Genomic DNA, 25,335 nt, shown 5'->3' on the forward strand with positions numbered 1-25,335 from the left:
TGGCGGTGCAAAATGCGAGAAAACGACAAACTCAGTTATTGATTCAGAATAGCAGAGTTTTTTTCTATCCTGATTTGAGTCAAGAGGTTATTCAACGTTGACGTCGATTTAATCCAGTTAAAGAAGTTTTGTGGCGTAAAGGTTATAAGTCTACTTTTCGCTATCTGGCAGTGTTGAAGGTGTTTCATGGAGACTATCAATCTCGGTTTTTTGAGGATGATCAAGAAGCAATGATTTTTGCTGATTCATTGCCAGATATAAGAGGACAAAGATGTAGTCCACCATTGTCTCCTAAAGAAAAATCTGGTTGTTCTGGAAATGGAAGAAATGGTAGAAATGGGAAAAACAGGAATGGAAAGAGTCCAACTTCTTTTGAAATGGGATCCCTGAGTTTGGAACCTCTTGGATGAATAGCAGAATCTTCTTATTCATATTTTACTTTTTACGTTATTATGATATTTTGAGATTTTTTGTTCGGCTGGGGAGGAAGAGATTTATTCTAGGTTCTATTAGTCATCAGCCACTGGTGGGTGATCCACACCCAAATTTTGTTTAGGGACTACTACCTTTTGGTAGTTTTTTTTTGGGGGCGGGGGGGGGGTTTTGTTAATTTTTTTTTCTTATTTTTTTTAATTTTCATTTTATCTGGCTTTTATTTTGTGATTTTTTTTTCTCCTATTGGAGGGCCTATATACGATGATTTGAGTTTTTATATGAAGATATTATTGGTCTTTAGTAATATTAGTAGATATGTTAAAGTTGAGGTTTGGTACTTTTAATGTTCGAGGTTTATACAGTTCGATTAAGTGTAACGGTGAGGGACAGCTATGGTATTGATAAGAATTCTTTGTTTCTTTATTTTTAAATTTGATCTTTGGTAAAATGTGTGTTTGGTAGCGATATGATTTTGCCTGAAATGACTAAATTTGAGACTTTTCTTATGAAGGTACCAGAGAAGGGTTATATTTCATTTATGTATTAAATGTTATAGGATGGTATGGATAAAAAGGGTTGGGATAAATTCAAATCTGAATAAGACTAAAATACTTTTAGATCTGATAATATCTTTATTGGGCAGTTTGTAACCTCTGAAAGGTTTGGGATTAGGTAAATCTCAATTTGCTTTTGTATATTTAGCATTATTTGTAGAGAAAAAAAGTATTGTTAGTATGTGGAAAGATACAAATATGATTGATATTAATAGATGGGAATATACTGCTTAATAATGGAAAAATTACATATGTTTCGTGTGATATTAGTAAGTGGTTGTAATATTCAGAATATTTACATTTTGATCTATGTTGATTAGATTTTAATATGTCTGTTTAATTTTTCCTTACTATTTTTTTCTTTCTTTATGACTCTCCTTAGGAGAGCTGGCTGAAGGGGGGGGGGGTCTTTCTTTTTTAATTTTTTCTTTTTTTTCTATAAAATATAACGTTCCTGTTTTTGGTTTATTGTTGCATATGTTATTTACTATCTGTATTTTGAACAAATAAATAAAGTTTAAAAAAAAATATTTCACTACTAAAACAGTGATGGTATAAAAAGTTACATTATTTAAATATTTAAGTTTAATAATGCTGAGATAGAGAATCAACACTCACCTTATCTGCACACATTGACACTTTAATATCCTGCTGTGAAATTTCATAATGTCGAATATTCCCAACATAGTTTCCGGCAAGTTTTAAAATATCAGCTGAAATGTACTCCAGCACAGCCACTATATAAAGGGAGATCTGATAATCCACTTTATAACCTAGCACATCCTGCAAACAAAACAGTACAGAAACTTAAGAATGAAAACAAAAACTGCAGGAAATACTCCTATCTGCCAAGACAGAAAGAGTCAATGTCCACTCCAACTAATAAAGAGCATTTTAAGAGGTACAGAATGGAAAAACAGGATAAGTAGAAGTGGTCAAGGTAGGTTAAAGCAGAAAAAAAGTGATGAGATTAGTGTAGGCCAAAACAAAAGAGTAAAGTTTAAAAAAAAGGTCAGATTTGAGATTATAAACGGCAAGCACTCTTATAAATTTGTAATGCATCTAGTCAGCAGATAAGATCCGATTCATCGCCAGTTTCTTTAAAGTTCACCCCCTCCCCAACAGTCAGTCCTCATTCTACTGATCATAGACTTTCTTAGCCTCTGTCCCTATGGTCTTGTCTCATCATCTCTCTAATTAAAGTCATGTAAAGAAACATGAAGTTTCCAATGGCATCCAAAATTTTGCCACATCAGTTTTAACAACTGCACCTTAACCATATTCACTTGTGGCTCATTTTTGTTAGGACTCCTTGGTTTTCACATAACATAATAATGCAAATAAACTTCAAATTTTGTTGCATTAACTTAATTGAAATTAATACACCAAATATGCATCTTGAACTGACTCTTTCAACACTATGCCCTTTTATCAGTTGAGACAATGGAAGTAAGAGGCCTTAAAGTTATAAACCCACACATCTTTAAAGCTACAAATCTATGCTGCCAAACTGTAAGCATTTCCGTAAGTTCACTTTAGTATTTACAGTCCTCATGAACAATTCAGTGAAGTATACAGAGAATAAAAGATTGTTTCTTAGGATCTTTTGATCAATTAAAAGATAAATACAATATGGATAATAGTACAATTTTTGCCTATTATCAATTAAAAATGTATTTGAAAAAGAGACTGGGAGCAGATTTGAGACTCCCTAAACAAAGTCAATTTGAAGATATAATAACAGATTTGTTTGTTGTTAAGAAATTTATTACTAATATAAAATTACAAGAGACTGTAAAGAAAAAGATTTATATAAATCAAAAATCCGATGAGAGAAAGATTTAAATATACAAATTCACGAGGAGATTTGGTAAAAATTATGTTATTAAAGTGTTACGAACACAGTTAGATATCAAATGGTTCAATATTTCTTCATCAATTGCATTATACTCCACACAAGTTAAATGGACTTAATCCTAATTATTCAACTAAGTGTTTTCAATGCACGAAAGAAATAGGGACTTTTTTTTTGCATTCAGTGTGGTCTTGTGAAAAAGTGGAAAGGTTTTGAAATGAACTGAGTTTATCATTAGGGCAAATTATGAAGATTAAGATACCAAAGGATTCAAGAATATTTTTACTTGGAGATATTTATGAAAAGGATTTAAAATTGAAATTGGATAAATACTAAGAAATTTTTTTTAAGTATTGCAGTAGAAACTGCAAATAAATATATAGCGATATCATGGAAAGATGATAGAGAAGTAGATGGTATAATGAGATGTGAAATTGTACACCTTTAGAAAAAAATTACTTCTAGTTTAAGAAATAGAGTTGAAAATTTTTTATAGTATTTGGAAACCATATATGGACTTTATGGAAAATTTTCCATCCACCTATCTTATTCACTCCTCTTAAATAGTAATTTTTAATAACAATTAATGATTGTATATGCTAATGTTATTGTATATTAAATGGAGGTATTTCTTTTCTTTCCTTTTCTTTCTTTTTGGTGGGGAGGGGATGGGGAGAAAAATATAAAAGTTTTTGTATAACTGGTTATGGATATTTGATTAATGTTTTTTTTTCTGTAATGATGCAAATAATTAAATCAAATTTTAAAAAAACAATTCAATGCACATGATATTTTACCAAAGGATGACCACAGATGTTTAGAAAACCCATTCCCTTGTTAAGGTGCAATGCAATGAATGTGTATAGATAGGCAAACAATAAACCAAATGAATGGCATTACACATGGCTATGGAAAGTGTCAATCAAACAAATATAAAGGAATAAATATGATATCCCCAGAACACCATCCATGGCGTCAGATTCTCCTCCATTAGAGCTCCCTACAATTTTACCATCGGAGAAAAAGTCTTTTCCTGGTGAGGTGCTCTACTAATTGTACATTGCCCTTAAGGCTTGATATTATGCTTTCTAGCAATGCATTATGCCACTAAAAGTCAAGGTCAAATCATGAGATAATCACTTTGTAATTGTTGTTCTATTTATATTGCTGCAGTAATTCTGTCAGTGCACAAATGTAAAGAGCACAAAATGCTTTAAGTCATCCTACAGGGGAAAACGCCTGGTAGATGTAGCCTAGAATCAGTCAGAGAGCCACAGCACAGAAACAGGTGCTTTGGCCCACCATGTCAATACCAAACATCAAGGGAATTTAGATGTCAAGGAAAATTACTGCAATTCAAATCCATACATTTGTAATAATTTGATCATCTATGCAACTAAAGTGTGTCAGACTGTAAAATTAGTGTTGAACTAAACTGACCCCAAATCGACATTACAAAATACTTCATAGCCTCAGAAAAGATTGTTGATCAGTTATGTGACAACCAAAATAAGCATTGAAATACTGAAGTTCATTTTTTTTTGGTACATTTCATTCTAATTAAATAAACATATCAAAAGAAATACGTACCTTTAATAAAGGATGTATTTTGTCCACTGGTAACAGAAGAGGATTTCTCCGTCTACGTTTCTCAATAGCAGACTGTGCATCAGCGATAGCCCATTTGTCAATTGGATGTGGGAAAGTCTTCTGAACACGCTCCTAATGGAAAAATAACATTAAATGAATGAATCTTGATATAATACTTGAATCATACCACATTAAATATTAGATGACTTATTGATCACCATCAAAAATTTGAACATATCTTTTACTGCAATAAATCCCAAGATTTTCCAATGTCAATAACTGGAACACTCCATTCACGTGCTCATAGCCAAAAGCATTTGCTCATGAGTGCAAAGATATTTCAATGTAAATGTTATCACAATGAATGGTTGGATTTCAGTACCAATGTAGAAGCCATGAAGCTTAGCAATTCATATAGTAAAGCCCCCTGTATCCATCACCTATGCAAATTGGTAGATGCTGGATAAGTATACTTGCTATTTGCTTGAAATAACATTGTGTGATGGGTGAACTAACTGCTAGAGGGCACCAACTTTAAACCATATTTTTAACCTGTTTATTTTCCACGATTTTTTTGCTTGAGGCTACCAGTTGCTTGAATTCTGGGGATTTTACTGTTATTCAAGTTGAATGTTGCATTGTGAAGATCATGCAATTCCAGGAAGGACCAATGCAAAGGTAAGAACATCAATGTGCAACAGGGTGCAAGTGATTCACAACGGAATATTCCTAAGTGATTCATAAATGAATATCCAGAATAATGCAAAAAAGCCCAGAAGTGATTATATTCAACTCCAGGAAGAAAATTACTTTCAATTACACAACAATGAAAAAAATAACTCCCAAAACTGAACTTTATATCAATTGTCTCCTTATTGCTTGAGCCATTAACAAAATTTACTTTCATTTTATACAAATGAACCTCTCATCTAAATCTGTGTCATTCATTAATGCTAACAAATTCACATACCATTAATGAGAATTCTGTCTACCAATATTTAAAAGGTTATTTTAATGGTGATGGAAAATCATTAGTTAAATAATTTTAAATTGTGTGGATGGAGGAAAATTTATGTCAGCTGAAATGTACTCGTATAATTTATGTAAGTGTCTACCTTAACCATGACTCATTCATGCCTTGAGATGCCATTCTACTCTAATTCCATTCTCCTACATTTGTAACATCACCATATTCCTTTTCTCTCTATGCAACTGTCCAAATGCATGTTGCACTTGTTACGATTATACCCATCTCTTCTTGTAACTAAAGCCCTCCATTTCAGGCAACACCTTGGTGAATCTCCAGCACTACCACATCCTCTCTGTAGAGGGGTGACCAGACTGCACAAAATATCCCATCTTTGCCCTAACCAATGTCTTGTATAGTTGGAACATAGTCAATATTCCTGCCTAGGAAGGCAAGCAAATGAAAGACCTTCTTTACTACTCTTTTCACATGTGCTGCTATGTTCAGGGAGCTATGAACTTGCAGCCTAAGGTTCCACTGTATATCAACACTTCCAACGACCCTGTCATTTACTGTATACGTCCGGCAGGTATTTAATTACCTAAAATGCATGAGCACATACTGTTAGGATTAAATTTCATCTTGATATTTTACAGCCTTTGAGACCTAAAGCATTTAGCACTGCAGATCAGCTGATGAACACTATGGGATGTGAAGTCTTTTCTTGCATGTGCTCTGCTCTGATTGTCGGTCACAAGCAAATGAAGTAGGGAATTCAAAACTTGAGGATCAGGACAAGTGACAGGATGAGGCAGTCATATGGGGATGTCACCATCACCTGCATTGACTTTCAGGTGGAGATGGAGAGGGAAGTTGGGAAAGAACCACCAAAAGAGCTATTGCAGAATATGGATACATAAAGAGGACCTAGATGGGTCCTGCTCTTGCCAAAACAAGGGAGAGGCCCAAGCATTATTAAAATAATCGAATTGCTTTCCAATGCATGCTTCAGATGCCGATCTGCATTCCTCCAAACTGCATCACATTATGAAATCAGATGAATGGAACACACACAAGGAAAACTAGGCAATTCATAATTAATGTGCACAAATGCAGTAAAGTAACAGGCCCTTCCAGCCCACACTCCCAAAATACACCAAATAACCGACAATCATTGTATGTACGTTTTTTTAATGGTGGGAGGAAACAGAGTACCCTGAGGAATCAGAGATTCAGGGGTGGAAAGGTTGAGCAAATTTAAGTTCTTGGGAGTCACTATCTTGGAGGATCTTTCTCGGACCCAATACATTTATGGTATTGTGAAGAAAGCACATCAGTGCCTCTACTTCCTCAGGAGTTTGTGAAAGTTTGGTATGATGTTGGAAACCGTGGCAAATTTCTACAGACGTGTGGTGGAAAGTGTGCTGACTGGCTGCATCACAGTCTGGTATGGGGACACTAATCCCCTGAGAGTAAAACCTGCAAAAGGTAGTGGTCACAACCCTGGACATCACAGGCAAAACTCTCTTCACTATCAAAAACATCTACAGGGAATACTGCCATTGCAGCAATCAGCAAGGATCCACACCACCCAGTACACACTGTTCTTGCTGATACCATCAATAGGTGCCACAAGACTTGCACCACCAGGTTTAGGAACAGCTGCTATCCCTCCACCATCAGGCACCTCAACAAAAAACCCAATCAGGGACTCATTTAAAGACTGACTTTTGCACTTCATTTTTTTCTCTCTATAATTGCACAGTTTGCTTAAATTTATTTGTTTACATATATAGGTTAAGTACTTTTTTGTACTACCAATAAGTAGTAATTCTGCCTCGCCAACTGTAAAAAGAATCTCGGGGTTATGTGATGTCGTATGTGTACTCTGACAATAAATCTGAAATACCCACAGATATGGGAAGAACGTACAAACTCCTTACAGACAGTGTCAACCTGGGTCATTGACGTGATAACAGCTTTGCACTAATCATTATGCTAACTGCGCCCCCCGATTTGAATTTCTATGCAAAATAAATCTTGAACATCCAAAGTATTCCTCTCTGCAACAGAATTTCTTGAACAAAAGGATAACCACCCATACAGCAGGCGAACCAGCGCCAGCAGTCGCAGTCAAGTCCTCAGTCAGAAACAAGCTCGGGAGATCTCAAAGTGGGGCAAAACAACGGACAGGAAGTCGACGTCACTTCTGCCCTGCACGAGTCCGGAGACCGCTGGGACCAGCATGGACCTTTTAAGGGCACGAATTTGAATCAGTAAATCAGTTAGCTTGCGACTCTACTTGACTCAGTGATACTTCCATTCACGGTGGCCAATAGCCACATTGGTGACCCCGACGGTCCCAACACAAACAATGCAAGCAACTCAACTTTTAAAAACCTTCAACTGCCAACTTTCTGGATCACTCAGCCCCTCATCTGGTTTCAATAGAGGTCCATCTCTGGGTCAGGAACATTGTCTCCGCTGAGACCACGTACTACTATGTGGTAGCGGCCCTCAACCAAGAGACGGCAGGCCAAATAATGGACTTTTTGCAGCAGCCCACAGAGGCCAGCAGGTAGGAGGCACTCAAAGCCTTGTTGGTCGGCACTTTCGGCCTCTCACTTCGTGAGCGGGCTAGGCAGTTGCTGAATATGGAAGTCCGAGGCAACCGCGCTCCGTCGGCCCTAATGACTGACATGCTGGTGCATACTCTTTAAACAGATCTTTTTGGAGCAGATGCCAGAGGACATCCACCTCCTACTAGCAAATGAGGATTTCTCCAACTTGGGGAAGATGGCCACGCACGTAGATATCCTGTGGCGCGCAAAAAGAGTCAGCGGAACAAGTGTCAGAATTAGTGCTGCGTCACGAATGAAAGCCCTACCACCCTGTGCCCCAGCAGCAAAGTCAGCAAACACCCACACCAAGAGACAACAACAGCTCTGAGGCTTGGTATTTCTACCATCAGAGGTGGAGATTCGGGGCCTGCTGATGCTGACCGCTTGTTCCAGGAAAACGACAGGGCCAGCCATCACTGATCACTATGGCAGCTGGCCAGCTGGATGGCCTCCTGTCTGCTTGGGACAGACACTCCGGGCGCAGGTTCCCAGTAGACACAGGAGCAGAAATCAGGGTCCTTCCCCTTTCCTCCACCAGGACCAGAAGGGCCAGATCAGAAGTCACGGCAGCACCATTCGCACCTACGGCACAAGCACTACCCCTTTGCAATTGAGTTCCAGCTGATTCACATGGACGTTTATGCTGGCCGCAGTATCACAACCATTGTTGAGTGCAGTCTTCCTCCACACATGCTGTTTGCTGGTGGACCTGAAGGAACAACAGCTAGTCAACACAAAGACACTTCAAATCTTTCCCCTCGGAGAGGCCAGATTGCCGGCCCCACACTCAGACTCAGTCATGTGTTTGGACAACAAATTCGCCAGGGTGTTGTCAGAGCTCCCATCCATCATCATGCCATTTTTCCATGATAGCCCCCAAACGCAGTGTGATGAACACAGGTTACCACCAGATAAGCTCCAACTAGCAATGGAGGATATGAACAAGATGGAGGAGACAGGCATCGTACAGCATTCAGACAGCCTGTGGGCCTCTCCACTCCATATGGTGCCCATGTCTGCAGGAGGCTGAATGAAATGACCATTTCTGATAGTTACCCAGTCACGCACATCCAGGACTTCACAGCCATCCTGCATGGGGCACACATCTTTTCAAAGATGACCTGGGGTATCATCACCCAGATAATATCCCAAAGACACCCATCATAACCCCTTCTGGCCTTTTCAAATTCCTTAGAATGCTATTCAGCTTTAAGAACACAGCCCAGACCTTCAAACACCTCATGGATACAGAAGGGCATGTCTTTCTGTTCATCTACCTTGGTGACATCCTGGTAGCCAGCTGCTCCCACCAGGAACACCTAGCACACCTGCGCCTACTCTGCCACTGCCTTAGTGACTATGGCCTGGCGGTCAACCTTGCTAAGTGCCAGTTTGGCATACCCACCATTGACTTCTTGGGGCACCAGATCAATTGTCACTGAGCTGTTCCCCTATCAGGGAAAGTGGAGGCCATTCACAAATTCTCCAGGGCCAACACAGTCACCACCTCTCAGCAGCCTGGATCATGCATCTCTTGTTCAGCTTGATGTCTGGCAAAACCAAACAGATATCTTGGACAGAAATTACGGCAGCTTTTGATCAAACCAAGGACATTCTAGCAAGCTGCACACCTCCAAGGGCCCAACTGGGTAGACAAACTCCCCTGGGTGCTACTGAGCATCCATACATCCCCCAATGAAGACCTGGCAGTGTCATCTGTTGAACTAGTTTACAGTGCACCGCTCATAGTACCCAGTAAATTCGTGCCTGCACCCCGTGGCCAAAAGGAGACACCAGCAGAGGTCTTGACCAGACTTCAAGAGGGACTCAGAACATTGGCTCTAGTGCCCACGTCCCACCACGGGGCAAGGCCCTCCTTCATACCTAAAGACCTGTAGAGTGAGTACGTGTTCGTCCGCCAAGGAGCGCACAGACCACTCCTGCAGAGGCTGCATGAAGGACCCTTCAAAGTGGTATGTCATAATGGGGCAACTTGTGTTTTGGATGTGGATGGCCGGGAGGAAACATTTACCATAGACCACCTCAAGCCGGCACATCTAGACACTGAGCATCCAGTCATGGTCCCATCAGGTAAGAGGGGAGGGCTGCCACATAAACCAGACAGTGTACAGAGTATGGCTTCAGTGCCTAGCCTATCATCAGTTCTGGAAGGGGGGATGGGGGTTCATGTGGCGGCTCACCCACACAGCAGGAAAACCTGCGCCAGCAGTCGCAGTCGAGTGTGCAGTCAGAAACATACTCTGGAGCTCTCAGTGCGGGGCAAAACAACAGACAGGAAGTTGACGTCACACGAGCGCTGAGACCAGCATGGACCTTTTAAACGTGAAAGTTTGAATCAGCTGGTTTGAAACTCCACTCGACGCGTTTCTTTCATTCGTGGTGGCCGATAGCCACATTCCTATTTTAATCAATTTGGGCTCGTTCTTGAAAATTTCAAATTGGTCTAAATGCACAACCAAATGAAGTCTGCGTTGACAATTTGTATCAATATAGAACTGAAGTCAGCAATTCAGATCAGTCTACTGAGAATTTGGTCTGATGATGTGAATATATTCTTCATCACCAAATAACTGAGCAGAAACTGATGTAGCTAAATGCAATACAAGAATCAATTAGCGCAGGACAAGGGCACTTCTGCAGATTAAATTATAGCATCTTCCAAAATTTAAGCAAGACAATTAGTCTGCAGAAAACAAGATCTATTACAGCTATATCCATTTGGTGAGAAATGCTCAAGGACAGATGAAGTGAAATTTGCCACCATCTTAGTCCATTGAGACATAGCAACACACAACAAATTTGAAGATATTTTACATTCATAGTCACATTGTAACAGATCCAAGAGTAAATCTAACCATTTATGTCTTGACCACAAATAAAACAAAATGTTGAAAAATAAAACAATCTGCTGGAGGAATTCAGTAGGTTTAGCAGCATCAACTGAAGAAAAAGAATGGTCAATACCTTGGGTCAGGAAAATTCCTGGCCTTTTTTTGGCCCTCCGTAAAATTCTAGGTCATTGTTTTTCCACACATCAGTTCACTCACCTGTCACAAACCAATTTTCCTGCATTTAACGTACATACCAAAATGATTTATCATCAATGCGTGCCAAATAAAGATATTCATTACAAAGGAGCAATTCATTTTTATTTTGTTCTTACCCCAACATCTTGAACCGTCCGTGGTTGTGCAACACACAACATATTTAATAACTGAAGTATCAACTCTTCTATGTAATAGAGAGCATCTTCTTTCGCTGAGAGGGTTGGATGTACCTGCCTCTGGACCTACATCATGGAACAAAACAACAACAAAAAATCATTCTAAATATTTTGTCCAACAAAACAATTTAAAGACAACTATTTTAACCATCAAAATCTCTCCCATTTTACCTTCGGATCTACAGTATTTGCTCTTGAGGAGAGAACCAAAAGGTTTCTAGCCTCCTTTCATTCATCAAACTGAGAATCAAGCACTGTTGTGGGAAGTCAACAAGTCTGACACAAAGTGAATCACCCAGTTCTCTGCCAACCATGCTAGATTTCCAGACAAATCGAAAGTACAAGAAAGTGACATACTGGAGAAAGTAATCCAAGCCACATGAGGCCCAAACAAACCAGTATTCATTAGAAGCAGTCTACAGGTGGCCTTGTAAACAGAAAAATAACTTTCATTTCAAAACAGAAATCTCATAAAAACAAGAAAATTGAGCTAGATTTTTTCCTCTGCCTGCAACACTAAAACCAAGATACCCAATCATACCAGCCAGATCGAGAGACATTCAAGCCTCAGGACTCAATGAATTATAGAATCAGAAATGAATTACCCTTTCACACCAACATGATGCAGTGCCTCAATAATCCTATTTGCATGTATTAGGACTGCATCTCTCTACACCTTTCCAATACAAATGCCTTTTAAACATACTTGCACCTGCCTCCAACTCCTCCTCTGGGAGTTCATTCCTCATGTTCATCACTCCCTGCGTGAAAACTTGCATCTTGGATTGCCTTTAAATTTCTGCCCTCTCACCTTCTAGATCTATGCTGTGAAAAAATTGACCATCTCTCCTATTTATGCCCTTCATAATTTCAATTAACCAAGAAATTCAGCCTCATATGTCCAGTGGAAAAAAAATCCAGCTGTTCAATCTCTCCTTACATTCCCAGCAACTTTATCCATTGCTACCACAACCTTCCAGCAGGATGGTGACCAGAACTATACATAGCATAATAAATATTTGTACTACTGCAGCATGACTTCCCAATTTTTAAACTTTTGTCACAACACGCAAACATCAAATTCCTCATCCATTAACGTCACCATTTTCAGGAATCCCTTCAGGTCCCTCTGTACATCAATTCTCCCAAAGCCCCTGCCATCTACTCTATGTCCTAGCAGAATTTGAACTCCCAAATTATATTACTTCAGGCCTATCTGGATTAAATTCTATGTGTCACCACTCCACCCAATTTTCCACATGCTCCAGGTCCTGCTGAATGAATGACATGGTGTCAGGTACTTGAGCACATGTACTGTTATACTGAAATGCTTGCTTATTGCAGCTATCTTCTTTCTTTGGCTTGGCTTCACGGACAAAGATTTATGGAGGGGTAATGTCCTCGTCAGCTGCAGGCTTGTTTGTGGCTGACAAGTCCGATCCGGGACAGGCAGACACGGTTGCAGCGGTTGCAAGGGAAAATTGGTGGGTTGGGGTTGGGTGTTGGTTTTTTCCTCCTTTGTCTTTTGTCAGTGAGGTGGGCTCTGCGGTCTTCTTCAAAGAAGGTTGCTGCCCGCCGAACTGTGAGGCGCCAAGATGCACGGTTTGAGGCGATATCAGCCCACTGGCGGTGGTCAATGTGGCAGGCACCAAGAGATTTCTTTAAGCAGTCCTTGTACCTCTTCTTTGGTGCACCTCTGTCTCGGTGGCCAGTGGAGAGCTCGCCATATAACACGATCTTGGGAAGACGATGGTCCTCCATTCTGGAGATGTGACCTACCCAGCGCAGTTGGATCTTTCAGCAGCTATACAGGTATGCAAAATACACCAACCAACAAGTATAGAATTACCACACGAGAGAAAGAGGACAGACAAATATTCTCAGCTGCAATTAGTGATGGTTTTAAGAGAACCTTCCTTGCTATCTATAATTCCACCAATATTACTGTCATTTAGAAACATACCCCCTAAATTAACATCATCAAATGTGTTCAGGAAAGTTTTCTCAACCATTATATAGAGGTACTAACTAGAGAGGGTGCAATGCTGGATCTCCTATTAGGGAACAAGACAGGACAGGTAACAGAGATATGTGGAAGGAATCATTTTGGGTCCTGTGATCATAATGCCATTAGTTTCAAGTTAATTATGGAGAAGGATCAGTTTGGACCTCGGGTTGAGAATCTAAATTGGAGAAAGGGTAAATTTGAGGAAATAAGAATGGATCTATAATGAATGGATTGGGACAAGTTGTTTTCCGGCAACGATATGTGAGATAAGTATCTGCATGTTCTTGTCAGGACTGAAGGCAAGGTATAGAGTACCTTGGTTTTCAAGGGATATTGGGGATCTGGTTTGGAAAAAGAGAGAGGTGTATAACAGGTACAGGCAGCATGGAGCAAATGAGGTACTTGAGGAATATAAAAATGCAAGAAAAATCTCAAGAAAGAATTCAGGAAAGCTAAAAGATATGAGGCTGCTTTGGCAGACAATGTGAATGGAAATCCTACTGGTTTCTATGGGTATATTAAGAACAAAATGATAGTAAGGGGCAAAATTAGTCCCCTTGAAGATCAGAGTGGCCAGCATTTTTTTGGAGCAAGAAGAGATAGGGTAAGATCTTATGTTTTTTTCCCCCCCTTAGTGTTAAGGAAACAGGCAGGGAGTCATGGGAAGTAAGAAAAACAAGCAGTCATAGAACCTATACAGATTATAGAGGAGGAGGTGTTTGCTGTCTTAAAGCCACTAAGGGTAGATAAATCCCCAGGGCTTGACAAGATATTCCCTCAGACTTTGAGGGAGGCTAGTGTATAAATTGCAGGGGCTCTGACAGAAATATTTAAAATGCCCCTAGTCACGGGTGTGGGGCCGGAGGATTGGAGGGTACCTCATGTTTTCCATTGTTTAAAAAAAGGATCCAAAAGTAACCCTGGATATTATAGGCCAGTGAGCCTGACATCTGTAGTAGATAAATTATTGGAAGATGTTTTAAGACATTGGATATACAACTATTTGGATAGCCATGGACTGATTTGGGATAGTCAACATGGCTTTATGTGTGGTAGATTGTGTTTAACCAATCTTATAGAGTTTTTCAAGGATGTCTACATGGATTTTAGTAAGGGCTTTGATAAAGTCCTGCATGGGAAGTTAGTCAGGAAGGTTCAAACACTAGGTATTCATGGTGAAGTAGTGAACTGGATTTGACAATGGCTGGATGGGAGAAGCCAGAGTAGTGGAGGATGATTGCTTATCACATTGGAGGCCTGTAACTAGTGGTGTGTCTCAGAGATCAGTGCTGCATCCATTGTTGTTTGTCATCTATTGTTCAGGATGAACAATGTGGTAAATTAGATTAATAAATTTGCAGATGACATTAAAATTGGAAGTGTTGTGGAGAGCAAGACTTTTCAAAGCTTGCAGAGGGATCTGGACCAGCTGGTAAAGTGGGGTGAAAAATGGCAGATGGAACTTAATACAGGAAAGTGTGAGATATTTAATTTTGGAAGGACAAACATGGTAAATGGTAGGGCACTGAGATGCAAGATAGAAGAGGGATCTGGGAATATACATACAGTACAACACCGATTGTCCGAAATTGGATTTTCAGAAATCCTCATTTATCTGAAAAATTTCTTTAATTTCAGATAAATGAGGATATTCAAAACAGTCAGAAATCCTCATTTACCTAAAAAAAAAATTTCCAGAGCCATTTCAGTTACTCGTTTCAGGTAACTCCCTCCCCTGTCTTTCCATTTCTTCTTTACCTTCCACTATTGACTTTTCTCTCCAACTCTCCCTCTCAAACTGCATGCCACTGTCTCCCAGCTGGTAGTTGTCAGAAGAATCACTTGTCCCAGCGTCATCAAGGAGAGCAGTGGGGACCTCAGTGGGGAAATGCCAGTGATCGGTGGCGGCCAGCATTTTTTTTTGGTGAGAATTAAACATTATTTTAATGTTTAAAAAGCTTTTCCTTGTTGTTTGTTGTTGTTTAAACACTGATACAAGTGACTTGTTGTTGCTACTGGGCTGTTTTTAAAAATGACAAGTTATCCAGAAAAAAAAGTTTATCTGACATAGGCCCAATCCCAACTATTTTGAATAATCGGAGTTGTACTGTACATAATTCCCTGAACGTGGCATCACCTGTGGACAGAGTTGTAAAGCAAACTTTTGGTATAGTGGCCTTCATAAATCAGAGTACAGGAGTTGGGATGTTATGTTAAAGTTGTACATGATATTGGTGAAGCTAATTTTGGAGTATTGTGTGCAGCTCTGGTCGCCTAACTACAGGAAGGATATCAATAAGATAGAGAGTGTACAGAGAAGATTTACTAGGATGTTGTCCAGTCTTCAGGGACTGAGTTACAGCGAAAGGTTAAACAGATTAGGACTTTATTCCATGGAGCGTAGAAGAATGAGGGGTGATTTGATAGAGGTATTTAAAATTATGAGCTTTTTCCATTGAGGGTGGGTGAGATTCAAACAAAAGGACATGGGTTAAAAGGAGAACGGTGAGAGTATGGAATGATCTTCCAGTTGAAATGGCAGACACAGATAATGGCAGATGCAGGCTCAATTGTAACATTTAAGGCAGTGCTTCTCAACCTTTTTCTTTCCACTCGCATACCACTTTAAGTAATCTCCATGCCAAAAGGGCTCTGCGAATCCCTGCTCTAGATCCAATTGTTACTGAAATATTTTGCTTGAGAAAAATTGAAATTGGCCCATTTCCTTTGGAGTTATGAAAACATGCACATAACAAGTCAATTAGACACAATTAAAAGTGGTTTTCAAACTTTTTCTTTCCACCCAGATACCACCTTAAGCAATCCCTTACTAATCACAGAGCACCTGTGGCATAGGGAATACTTAAAGTGGTATGTGGGTGGAAAGAAAAAGGTTAAGAACCATTGATTTAAGGGAAATTTGGACAGTTATATGGATGGGGGGGGGGGGGAACTGTGGATTGAGAGCAGGTCAGTGGGACTAGGCAAGATAAAGTAGTTCGGCACAGACTAGAGGGCCAAAGTGGCCTGTTTCTGTACTGTAATTGTTCTATTAATGTCCTGGTCATTTATATGTATATTAAAAAACAAAAGATTTCATTAATTGTTACCGATGTCCAGTCAGAAAAATAACACCCATATATCTCTGTCCTCTGCCTCTTACCACCCCATCTATTTCGAGTTTATTTTGCAAAACACACCTCAGATGTGACTAGAAGGGCCGATATGGCCTGTTTCCATACTGAAAATTGTTATATGGTTATATGTCTGACTTTCTAGGCCAGCCTACCATGGGGGACCTTGTTCCAATGTGGGACTCTAGTTCATATAAACTACGTCTTTTGCTCTGCCTTACTCAACTTTCTTGTTAAAACAAAACTCAGATTTGTGAGACATTATCTTCTCTGGTCCAAATCACACTGGACTCCTCCTAATCGGTCCCTACCTTTCCAAATGCACACAAATCATGTCCCTCACAATCTTCAACAACTTCCCTACCCTCAATGCAAGGAATTATGCAAAATTTCTCTGCCCTGAAACAAAAGCCCCAAATGATACCAATTTCTGAAAATGGAACAAAAAAATACATTTTCATGCCAAATAAAACATACAACACAACAAATATTCAAGACAACTTTAGGTGATCTTGAGCAAGTACAGCATGAAATGTCTGCAGAGATTTGTGACTACAAGTATATGCCCTTACTGAAATCTGACTAAAGCTTAACCTTTATGACCAAGTACAGTAACCAACACACTATTAAAATAGTTTTTCCTTGCCATCTCCTCCCTATCATCTTTTACCCAAAATGTTTTCCTGGGAAAGGTCCTGAAATATAAGCATTTTGTTTACAATTTTATACAACCTCTGTCAAGACAACAGATAGTCTACTATAAATTTAGTCTCGAATTCACATCATCCTACAATAATCTGCATATATACACACACCTCTGTTAATCTATAAAAACACCAATGAGCCACTTGTCACATTTGATAAGCAGGAATAGATTAGGAAATATCATTAAAGTCTGAGCTAAACAAACAATTCTCTTTAGGTTTCAAGCAGGAAAGGTAGAGATTCAACAATTTAAGAGAGCACAACTGAGGGAAATGAAGTCTTTATAATTAATATTTTTGTGAAAGGTAGGGGTGGAGAAGGTAAAGACATAGCACTGGAATAAATTCCAGGATGTGTATCCACAGATTAGAAACAGCAAGTTCTACAAATTCTAAGAGATAATAAAGAAATCTAACAAAATCTTCCAGAAACTTGGAAAGCATAACTTAATTGACCCCAGAAATTGGCTCAAAAGTAGCTGGTTAGGAGATTTCTTGTGCAAAGAAAAAAAACCCTGAATAGCCAGGAAATGTAACTGTTAGAGGTTCCCAACCCAAAACATTTACTATTTCTCTCCATGGATGCTGTTTGATCAGCTGAGTCCCTCCAGCCTCTCATTGTTCACTCATTATTGCCGCATCTACTGCTGCTGTATTTCTCTAGTTACTACCCCACAGTGAATTCTGATGGTATTCTTACTGTAAAGAGGTTTCCCTCCTCCTGCCAAAAGTTTTGTGATATCTACCATCTCTTCATCCCACACGAGTCTGTATTACCTTTGAAGTCCCCATGAAATTAAAGGTAGCTAGATTTATCTCAACTGATATGGATTTATCCACGAGGATAAGAAAGTGAATGACCTCTTCAAATTAGGATTTAAAACAAAACAGAAAAGGGAAAACAGAACACCCAGTCTCTGGATAATATCTGGAAAAATAGGTATCCATAAGCACTTGGGTTTAAACATGAACAACAAAGCAGCCAACCAATGTTGTCAACTTGTCGGCCATCCACCCCATCTCCCAAACCAATCTTCTCACATTGGCATCTATCTCTTCCATTGAGAATTAATGCTGAAATAAAAACTGGACCAAAGTGCTATTTTAAATATTGATTGTAAGCATATAAATATTGACTTTGCAATACAAATATACACAGCCATTATTTAGAAGTTTTTAAACAGTTTTCTGCTCATGACTTGATTTTGTCACTTCAAACTTGCGCTGCAGCTTCCTATGATGCAAAACATTTTTTATCTATGAAAAAATATTCACTTTTAACTAGCAGTAAAAAAATGGTTTCTGTCAGACTTTTGATGGTCTTGTGGCATTACGCTTCGGTTCAAGTACCTGATATCTGGGTGGGGGGGAAACAACTGCTCTCGAACCTACAGGTGCTAGACTTCAGGCTTCTGTACTTTCTGCCTGATAACAATGAGATAAGAGCATGGGGACTCTTATGACATTGATTGGCTTCTTGGTGCAGCATCTCGCATAAACGTCTTCGATAGACAGGAGGTCATTGTTAGTGATGGATATAGCTGTATCTTCTACTTTCTGCAGCTTTTTGCATTCCTGGGCATTTGAGTTTCCAAGCTAGGCCATGATGCAAATACTCAATGTTTTCCATAGTACACCTGTAGAGGTTTCATTGAGTATTCAAAAACGTGTTGAATTTCCTCAAACACTTTAGAAAGATGACATACTTTCTTTATGGTTCTCTTGATATGCTGGTCCGAGAGGTCCTCTTGTATGTGGATACCCTAGAACCTGAAGATACTAATCCTCTCCACTGATAAAGATAGGTCCCTTGGATTCCCCTTCCTAAAGTCCATAATCAACTCCTTCCTTGGTCTTGCTGATGTTGGGAGAAAGACTGTTGTTCTAGCACCACCCAACCAGATTCTATTTTTCCATCACACAATTTGATTTTTAAGAACAAAAAATTGATAGTGAATTTTCACTGAATTCACTGAACAGTTTGTACATATACTAATAAAAGCTTGGCAGCATTACAGAAAAAAGTCCATTTAACCATCATTCATTTCCTGGTGTGGGCTGCACTTGATGGTGCTATAATAATATTTTTGTGATTAGCATCTCAGGAGGTGCCTAGTGCCATCAGAGTTACAATCCCAGGGTTCTTGCAATGCAGAGGAGGTAAACATCAGAACACAAGTTGAAAATCAAATCATAAATTGAAATTTTCAGGTGGTCTGAAATCAAAGCAAATCAGGAAAGATAAGGGTGATATGTAGGCACAATAGGTGCCAGCAAGTTTAGGAGTGCAAAGCGATTATCTCAAGAACATGAAACAAGGTACATACATATCAATGCATACAACCCAGAGATTCTTTTTCCTGCTGGCCAGGCAGAATTAACACTTATTACTATTGCAAAAAACTGTTCAAGCCTGCTCATTCAAGAATGTCATGGGAGGTTTACCCCAGGCCTCACATCTTCTTATGTCATTGCTCCATAGTTCCCAATTCACCAATATATAAAATATGCATCTACCCCCCCCCCTCTAAATCTCATCAATGAACTAGCCTCCACAATACTTCAAGGTAGAGAATTCCAGATATTCAACACATTCTGCAAGAAATTCCTACACACATCATTTTTAAATGACTGCTCTCTTTCCTTGCAATTATTTCGATGGTTAACTTTAGACAAAACTGTACTAATGTTACCACGAGAGTCACCAGCAATATTTTGAAGACATTTTTAGGTTTGTATTTTTCCTTAGAACAGATTGGTGCTAAAGGGAAAAGTGCATTGGAAGCTCCCATTTTAAAGCCACTCAGATCCACCAAACCAAAAAAAGTGTTAATATCCTCAATTCTTGCACATCACTGCTGATATTAGAAATGCAGCTATTAAAACAATAGACACTGTTTGTAGGTTTTCCCACATCTACGCTCTGGGTTACCACGAAAACGCCAAAAGAGATGGTTAACCTGTCCAACTTAGTCATTAAGCAGCAAGTTGTATGGATAATGGCAACAGCATCTTGTGTACCAGCCTCAAATTAATGGTTGCAAGTTCCAAAAAAATATGAAAAGAAACCACGTTGCTCAAGCCAAGGCAAAGAGTTGCCCATGTCACCAAACACAGCTGCACTTCAATGAGATTGATATATGACAATTACACTGCTAGGGTACGAGATGGCATGAATCAGCATGCAACATATATTGAACAAGCCAGCTTATTAAAGATGCTGTTGCACGTTTTCCTTCATCCATTTTTCTCAAGTTTAACACCCAGGTAAATATAGTGCCATTTATCTCAGCCTCTGTATTGAACTCTCAAAGAGCACTCACATTGTGTGGGTAATATAGAGTTGGAGATGATCATACTGACAACTTAGCTGGAGTTGTCACATTCTCCTGTTTTTAGCCAGCTTGGCAATAACAAGGTTCATAATGTATTCAAACTCAGCGAAGTGCCAAGCTTAGAATCCACCAAAAAAATGCCATTGATATAAATGAATTTTCATCACTGGAAATAAAAGGATCAATCAAGTTTGAGGCAACCAGCCCTAAAAGGAGGCATCCAAAAGGAGTCAGTCCCAATATCTCTCCTCTGCTTTACATCAACTAATTTAGAAACAGACCGATAGATGAGGGGTTGAAATATCCAGTTGATACAAAAAAATGCCCTTAATCCTTTACAAAAGAAGCAGCTAAAGCAGGGCTGAGCAGCCTGCAGTCCACAGTCCAAATTTATCCTGCCCGCAACCCAATGAAAAAGTACACGTGCACCCGGCCCACTGATACAAGTAGTGCAAAAAAAAAAAAACAAAAATTGCAAAATGGAAAAAAAAGGAGGCCTGATTAGCGAGTAGACAGACGCTTGATTTGCCTAGACGGAGGCAGATTCCCCACGCCCAGCAACACCACTGCCATCTCCTGCCGGTCCAACACCATAGCGCTGCTGCTGCTGCCCCCCTATCCCATCTTCTCATTCACTCTCAGCTTAGTAAAAGGCCACAGCCAAGTACAACATGGCCACCAAGGACAGCTCTTGTGAGACCTGCTTGCCACCTGCCATAGGTGCTATTTTCCCTAGGTACGCCACTACATTTATGCAGCCCGCCGTTCAACCACTGAATCACCATTCAGACCACAAATGTTGTCTGCCCCAAGCTAAAGTATTGATAACATGGGGGAACAGGGCCCTTGCGATGGAGACAGAATTTAATGTCAGGAGCTACAAGGTACTTAAATGTCACAAGTAACCCACCCGCTGAATGGAAAATAGACCAACTACTGCTGAAGCAAAACCTCTCGACTTTGTAGAGTAACAATAAAGGTTTGGCTTTTATTACACAGTAAAACTGACAACTATTAATTTGCACAACCACAAGTCTGAGTAGTTCCACTCAGCATTCACCACTTGGCAGCAGGCTGCACTCTGGCCCCGCACTCCAAGGTCAGACAGGAAGTGGACCCTTCAGTTGATCTCCCAAATTTTTCATTATAAACATCAGAAAATTGAGCAATAGGTCTAAAGAGGTGCAAGGGGCATTCACCTATTTAACCTATTAACTGTAATGGAAATTGGTGAACGTTGAATCCACATGTAAGGAGTTGTTGATTTATAAAGACTTTGACAAGTTACAAGTTTAAAAAGTGTTGAGTTGTGCAGGCTTCGTCACTGAATATATCAAAACATGAATAGATTTTTAGCTATTAAGGGAACTGGGACAGTTGAGGTAAAAGATCAGTTGTAACCTCATTGAGGGTGTAGCATGGCACATGGGGTTGTAAAAACAAAATGCTGGAGAAGCACAGTAGGTCAAACAGTGTCCTTTATCTAGTACAGATACATAATTCATCTGCTTTAGTTTTGTCATGTTCTTCCAACAGCAAAATCTGTCCCAAGTCTACATTCAAAATTATCAGACCAAATGGAAGAATAAATACCTCAAAGGGGTTAATGCCAACTGAATGGCCCGATGCCCTTTGCAAATTCCATCGAGCAATTTTCCCCTCATCATTACAATAGGTTTTTTTCTGAAACAAATGCTGCTAATTTTGTTTTATGTCAGCTCATACATTTCAGAATTAAAGTGAACAGACATCAGCTCAATAAAGAATACATTCAAACATTTTTCAGAATAAATTTTGAAATCCCTAAAAAAAAAGGCTACTTCATTCAGACATGGAAAAAAGTTCTCAATGATTGCTTTTTAATAATTTGCATGAATTTCCAAAACTTTAAAAATGGCTGATTCTAGGTTTTTTTTAAAAATGTGAGTATGTTAACTGTATTTCATCGCCTACAAACATTCACACATCAAAATCATACAATCAGGCAGTTTTTTTTGCAATCTGCTAAAAGAAAATTCATGTTACTGGTGTTATAAAAAAATGTAAACAGCCTATAAAACAGTGTAATTTACCAGCAAATTCAAGATTAGTTAACTAAGAATCCCTCTTTCCTTCTGTAGTTTCTGTGGCTAATTACAGAGGAGCATTAAGAGAGCAAAACCAAATAAAGAAAGAGCATGTAAATTAGTGGAAAGCAGTCATGAAGTGGACCACAAACTCAAGTGCAAACCTCAAGGAGAAACAGGAAACCCTTTTGGAATCAAGAACAAAAACGTCCAGGAGGAGGAAAGTTAAAAACAAGACCTTAGCTGTAACATGTATATTATTTTCACATAATCAAAGAGAGCAGCGGAGTTGTTTTTGATCATTGGCAGAGAATTCTTTGTACCCGCTGATGTATCTTCGTCATAGAAAATCCATTAAGAAGATGGCAATGCATGTCAGAGGATTTCAAACAGCTGCCTCACTGAGAAGCTTTTCTGACAGGAGAGAATTGTGATAGAAGTAGTAGCATGACAAAGCAGAAACCACGAGGCTGTGCAATGTTTAGCGGAGAATGTGTACTGTGCCTGGAACAACTATTTTTAAGAAAATTACAAAGCTAAAAAAACAATGAAAAGCCACATAAAATTATTGTGTTATTTATTTGTTTTGCTTCAGAATGTGAAGGGGAACAAAAGTAAATTATATCCTCCAGGGAGTCAGAAAAATGCAAGGATATGCAAATGACAAAAACAGAACCTGGAAGCAGGATCAGACATTAAAATGGAACAGCAAGAAATTCTTTCCCACACTTACAGCACATTTTCTCAGAACTAACTATCTTATGCTCTAGCAATCAGTCATCAGGTTTTTCACTGTCTCCTATGTGACCTGGTGACCAGAAATGAACAGTATTCAGTGTACAGTATTGTGACTTGAGTGCTCCTTTCAAATTGATGGCCTTCAGCATTTTATTTTCATTGTTTGATTCGGAGTGAAACAGCAGGCCCTTTAAACCAATTTGCCCACCTGAGCCAGTCCCACTTGTCTGCATATCCCTCTAAAGCTTTCCTGCTCATGTAGCTGCCTAAATGCTTTCTAAATCCAATTGTAGCCATCTCCTTAGCTTCCTCTTGCAACTCGTTCTCCTTACCTACTTCTCCCGTGTGAAAAAGGTGCCACTCATTTCCTCTAGTAGATAGCCACAAGGTCACCCCTCAGCCTCCATGCTCCAAGAGAAAATGGTCCCAGCCTCACCTTACAAGTTTAACCCTCCAGTTGCAATGACATCCTCATGAATCATTTCTGCAGCCTTTCTAACTTAATGACATCCTTCCTACAGCTGAGCAGTCAGAACGGCACACAATATTCCAAGTGTTGAATTACCAGTGTCTTGTAAAATTATAATGTTGTATCTTAATTCAACACCCTTACCAAAATGAAGGTGATCTCCATCATGATGTTGCCACTTTCAGAGAACTTGGTACCTGTAATTTTAGGGTTCTGAAGAGCATTATACAACAAAAACCTATCATTTACTATACAAGTCCAGCCCTGCCAAAATACATCACTTTGCAAATTGCCCAAGTTATATTTCACCTGGCATTCCTTGGTCCACTTTCCCAGGAGATTTTAAACCAGTTTATAATTTCAAGCTGCTTTCAGGTGGAAATCGCCTGGAGAATGCGGGTCCAGAGCAGACAGTGTCTGTGAAGGGACATTCAGGTGGCAGCGCTGAAGGAGGTGTTCTGCCATCTGAAAGGTCTGAAGCAGGGAGAGGGGCCACAGAGCAAACACCGGCTCCTGAGTCCGGGCAGGGGCAGCAGTCTGACAGCTCGCCTCCCTGCTGCCTGACAGCGCCCTGGCGCGGGACCGTGTGTGCGTGTGTAAGCCCAGTACTCCCCCGCCAGCTGTCCCAGCCTCATAGTCCCACGCCGGGGGACTGTCAGGCAGCAGGGAGGGTGGTTGTCACCAGCGGGGAGGGTGGCCGTCAGTGGGTCTCCAGCTGAATGTCAACAACCTGCCCACTGCTAGGCACCTGAAAGCTGCTATCAGCTTTGCCTGCGCTGCTTTCAGGTGCAATGGGGGATTCTTGGAGCAGGATATTATACCTACAGGAGAAGGGTTAGGTAGGTAAACCTCCTGGCCGGGTTCTCCACTTTCAGGTGGCCACCCGACAGCCGCATAAGAGTAAAATAGGCTGCTTTACAGTTGGGTATTGTGGCCACCTGAAAGTGGCTTCAGATTACCATAAATATTTGAGTATAATGCAAAAAATTTTACCCCCTTTTTCCCCTCAGAAAAAGGGGGGGGGGTCGCATTATACATGGGAGTAGAATTTTTTTTTTAATTTCTGAAACTCGCAGGGTGACTCGGGCGAGCGGTAGTCGACAGCGCAACTTGGGCGGCCAGCCAGGCGAGTGGTAGTCAGCAGCACGACTCGGGTGGGCAGTAGTCAGCAGCGTGACTTTGGCGGCAGGCCGGGCGGGTGATGGGAGGGGGGGGGTCACATGAAACACATATTTTGCCGTTGCTCTAATTTCTATCCATGATGTTTTCTCCTGGAACGAAGAGAAAACGCAGTGTTTATGATGCATCATTTAAGCTGAAAGTGATCAAGTTTGCAGAAAGCAATAACAAGTGTGAAGCCTCCAGAGAATTTGACATTGCTGAGAGTAACGTCAGGCTTTGGAGGAAGCAGAAATCAGAGATAGCCCAGTTACCCATGACCAAACGTGCTCGTAGGGGAAAGCAGGCTCTGTATCCACATCTGGAGAAGGCACCGTCACCTGTTTCCATATCCAGCTTCAAGCTAAGAAACAGCAGAAAGATAGCAAATATGGAGTGAGTGGCACATTCAAGGTGTCAAATGGTTGGTGCCAGAGGTTTATAAAGAGGCACTCCC

The 25,335-nt window shown here is 40.0% G+C and overlaps 1 protein-coding gene across 6 annotated transcripts in view; it reads right to left on the reverse strand.

The window, feature by feature from the left end:
• The window catches only part of sos2 (son of sevenless homolog 2 (Drosophila)), a 102,228-nt gene that overhangs the window by 55,031 nt on the left and 21,862 nt on the right, over nucleotides 1–25,335 (reverse strand). For 5 of the 6 annotated variants that reach the window (XM_069916592.1, XM_069916591.1, XM_069916590.1 and 2 more), the window contains exons 2-4: nucleotides 11,207–11,332; nucleotides 4,435–4,566; nucleotides 1,608–1,772 (exon numbers count right to left, since the gene is read on the reverse strand). In XM_069916592.1, the coding sequence (XP_069772693.1) occupies nucleotides 1,608–1,772; nucleotides 4,435–4,566; nucleotides 11,207–11,332 (423 nt within the window). The remainder of the gene's footprint in view (nucleotides 1–1,607; nucleotides 1,773–4,434; nucleotides 4,567–11,206; nucleotides 11,333–25,335) is intronic. The other variant, XM_069916593.1, reaches the window with a different exon arrangement.

This window comes from Narcine bancroftii, chromosome 2 (assembly GCF_036971445.1).
Source record: "Narcine bancroftii isolate sNarBan1 chromosome 2, sNarBan1.hap1, whole genome shotgun sequence".
In the NCBI taxonomy this organism is placed as follows: Eukaryota; Metazoa; Chordata; class Chondrichthyes; order Torpediniformes; family Narcinidae; genus Narcine; species Narcine bancroftii.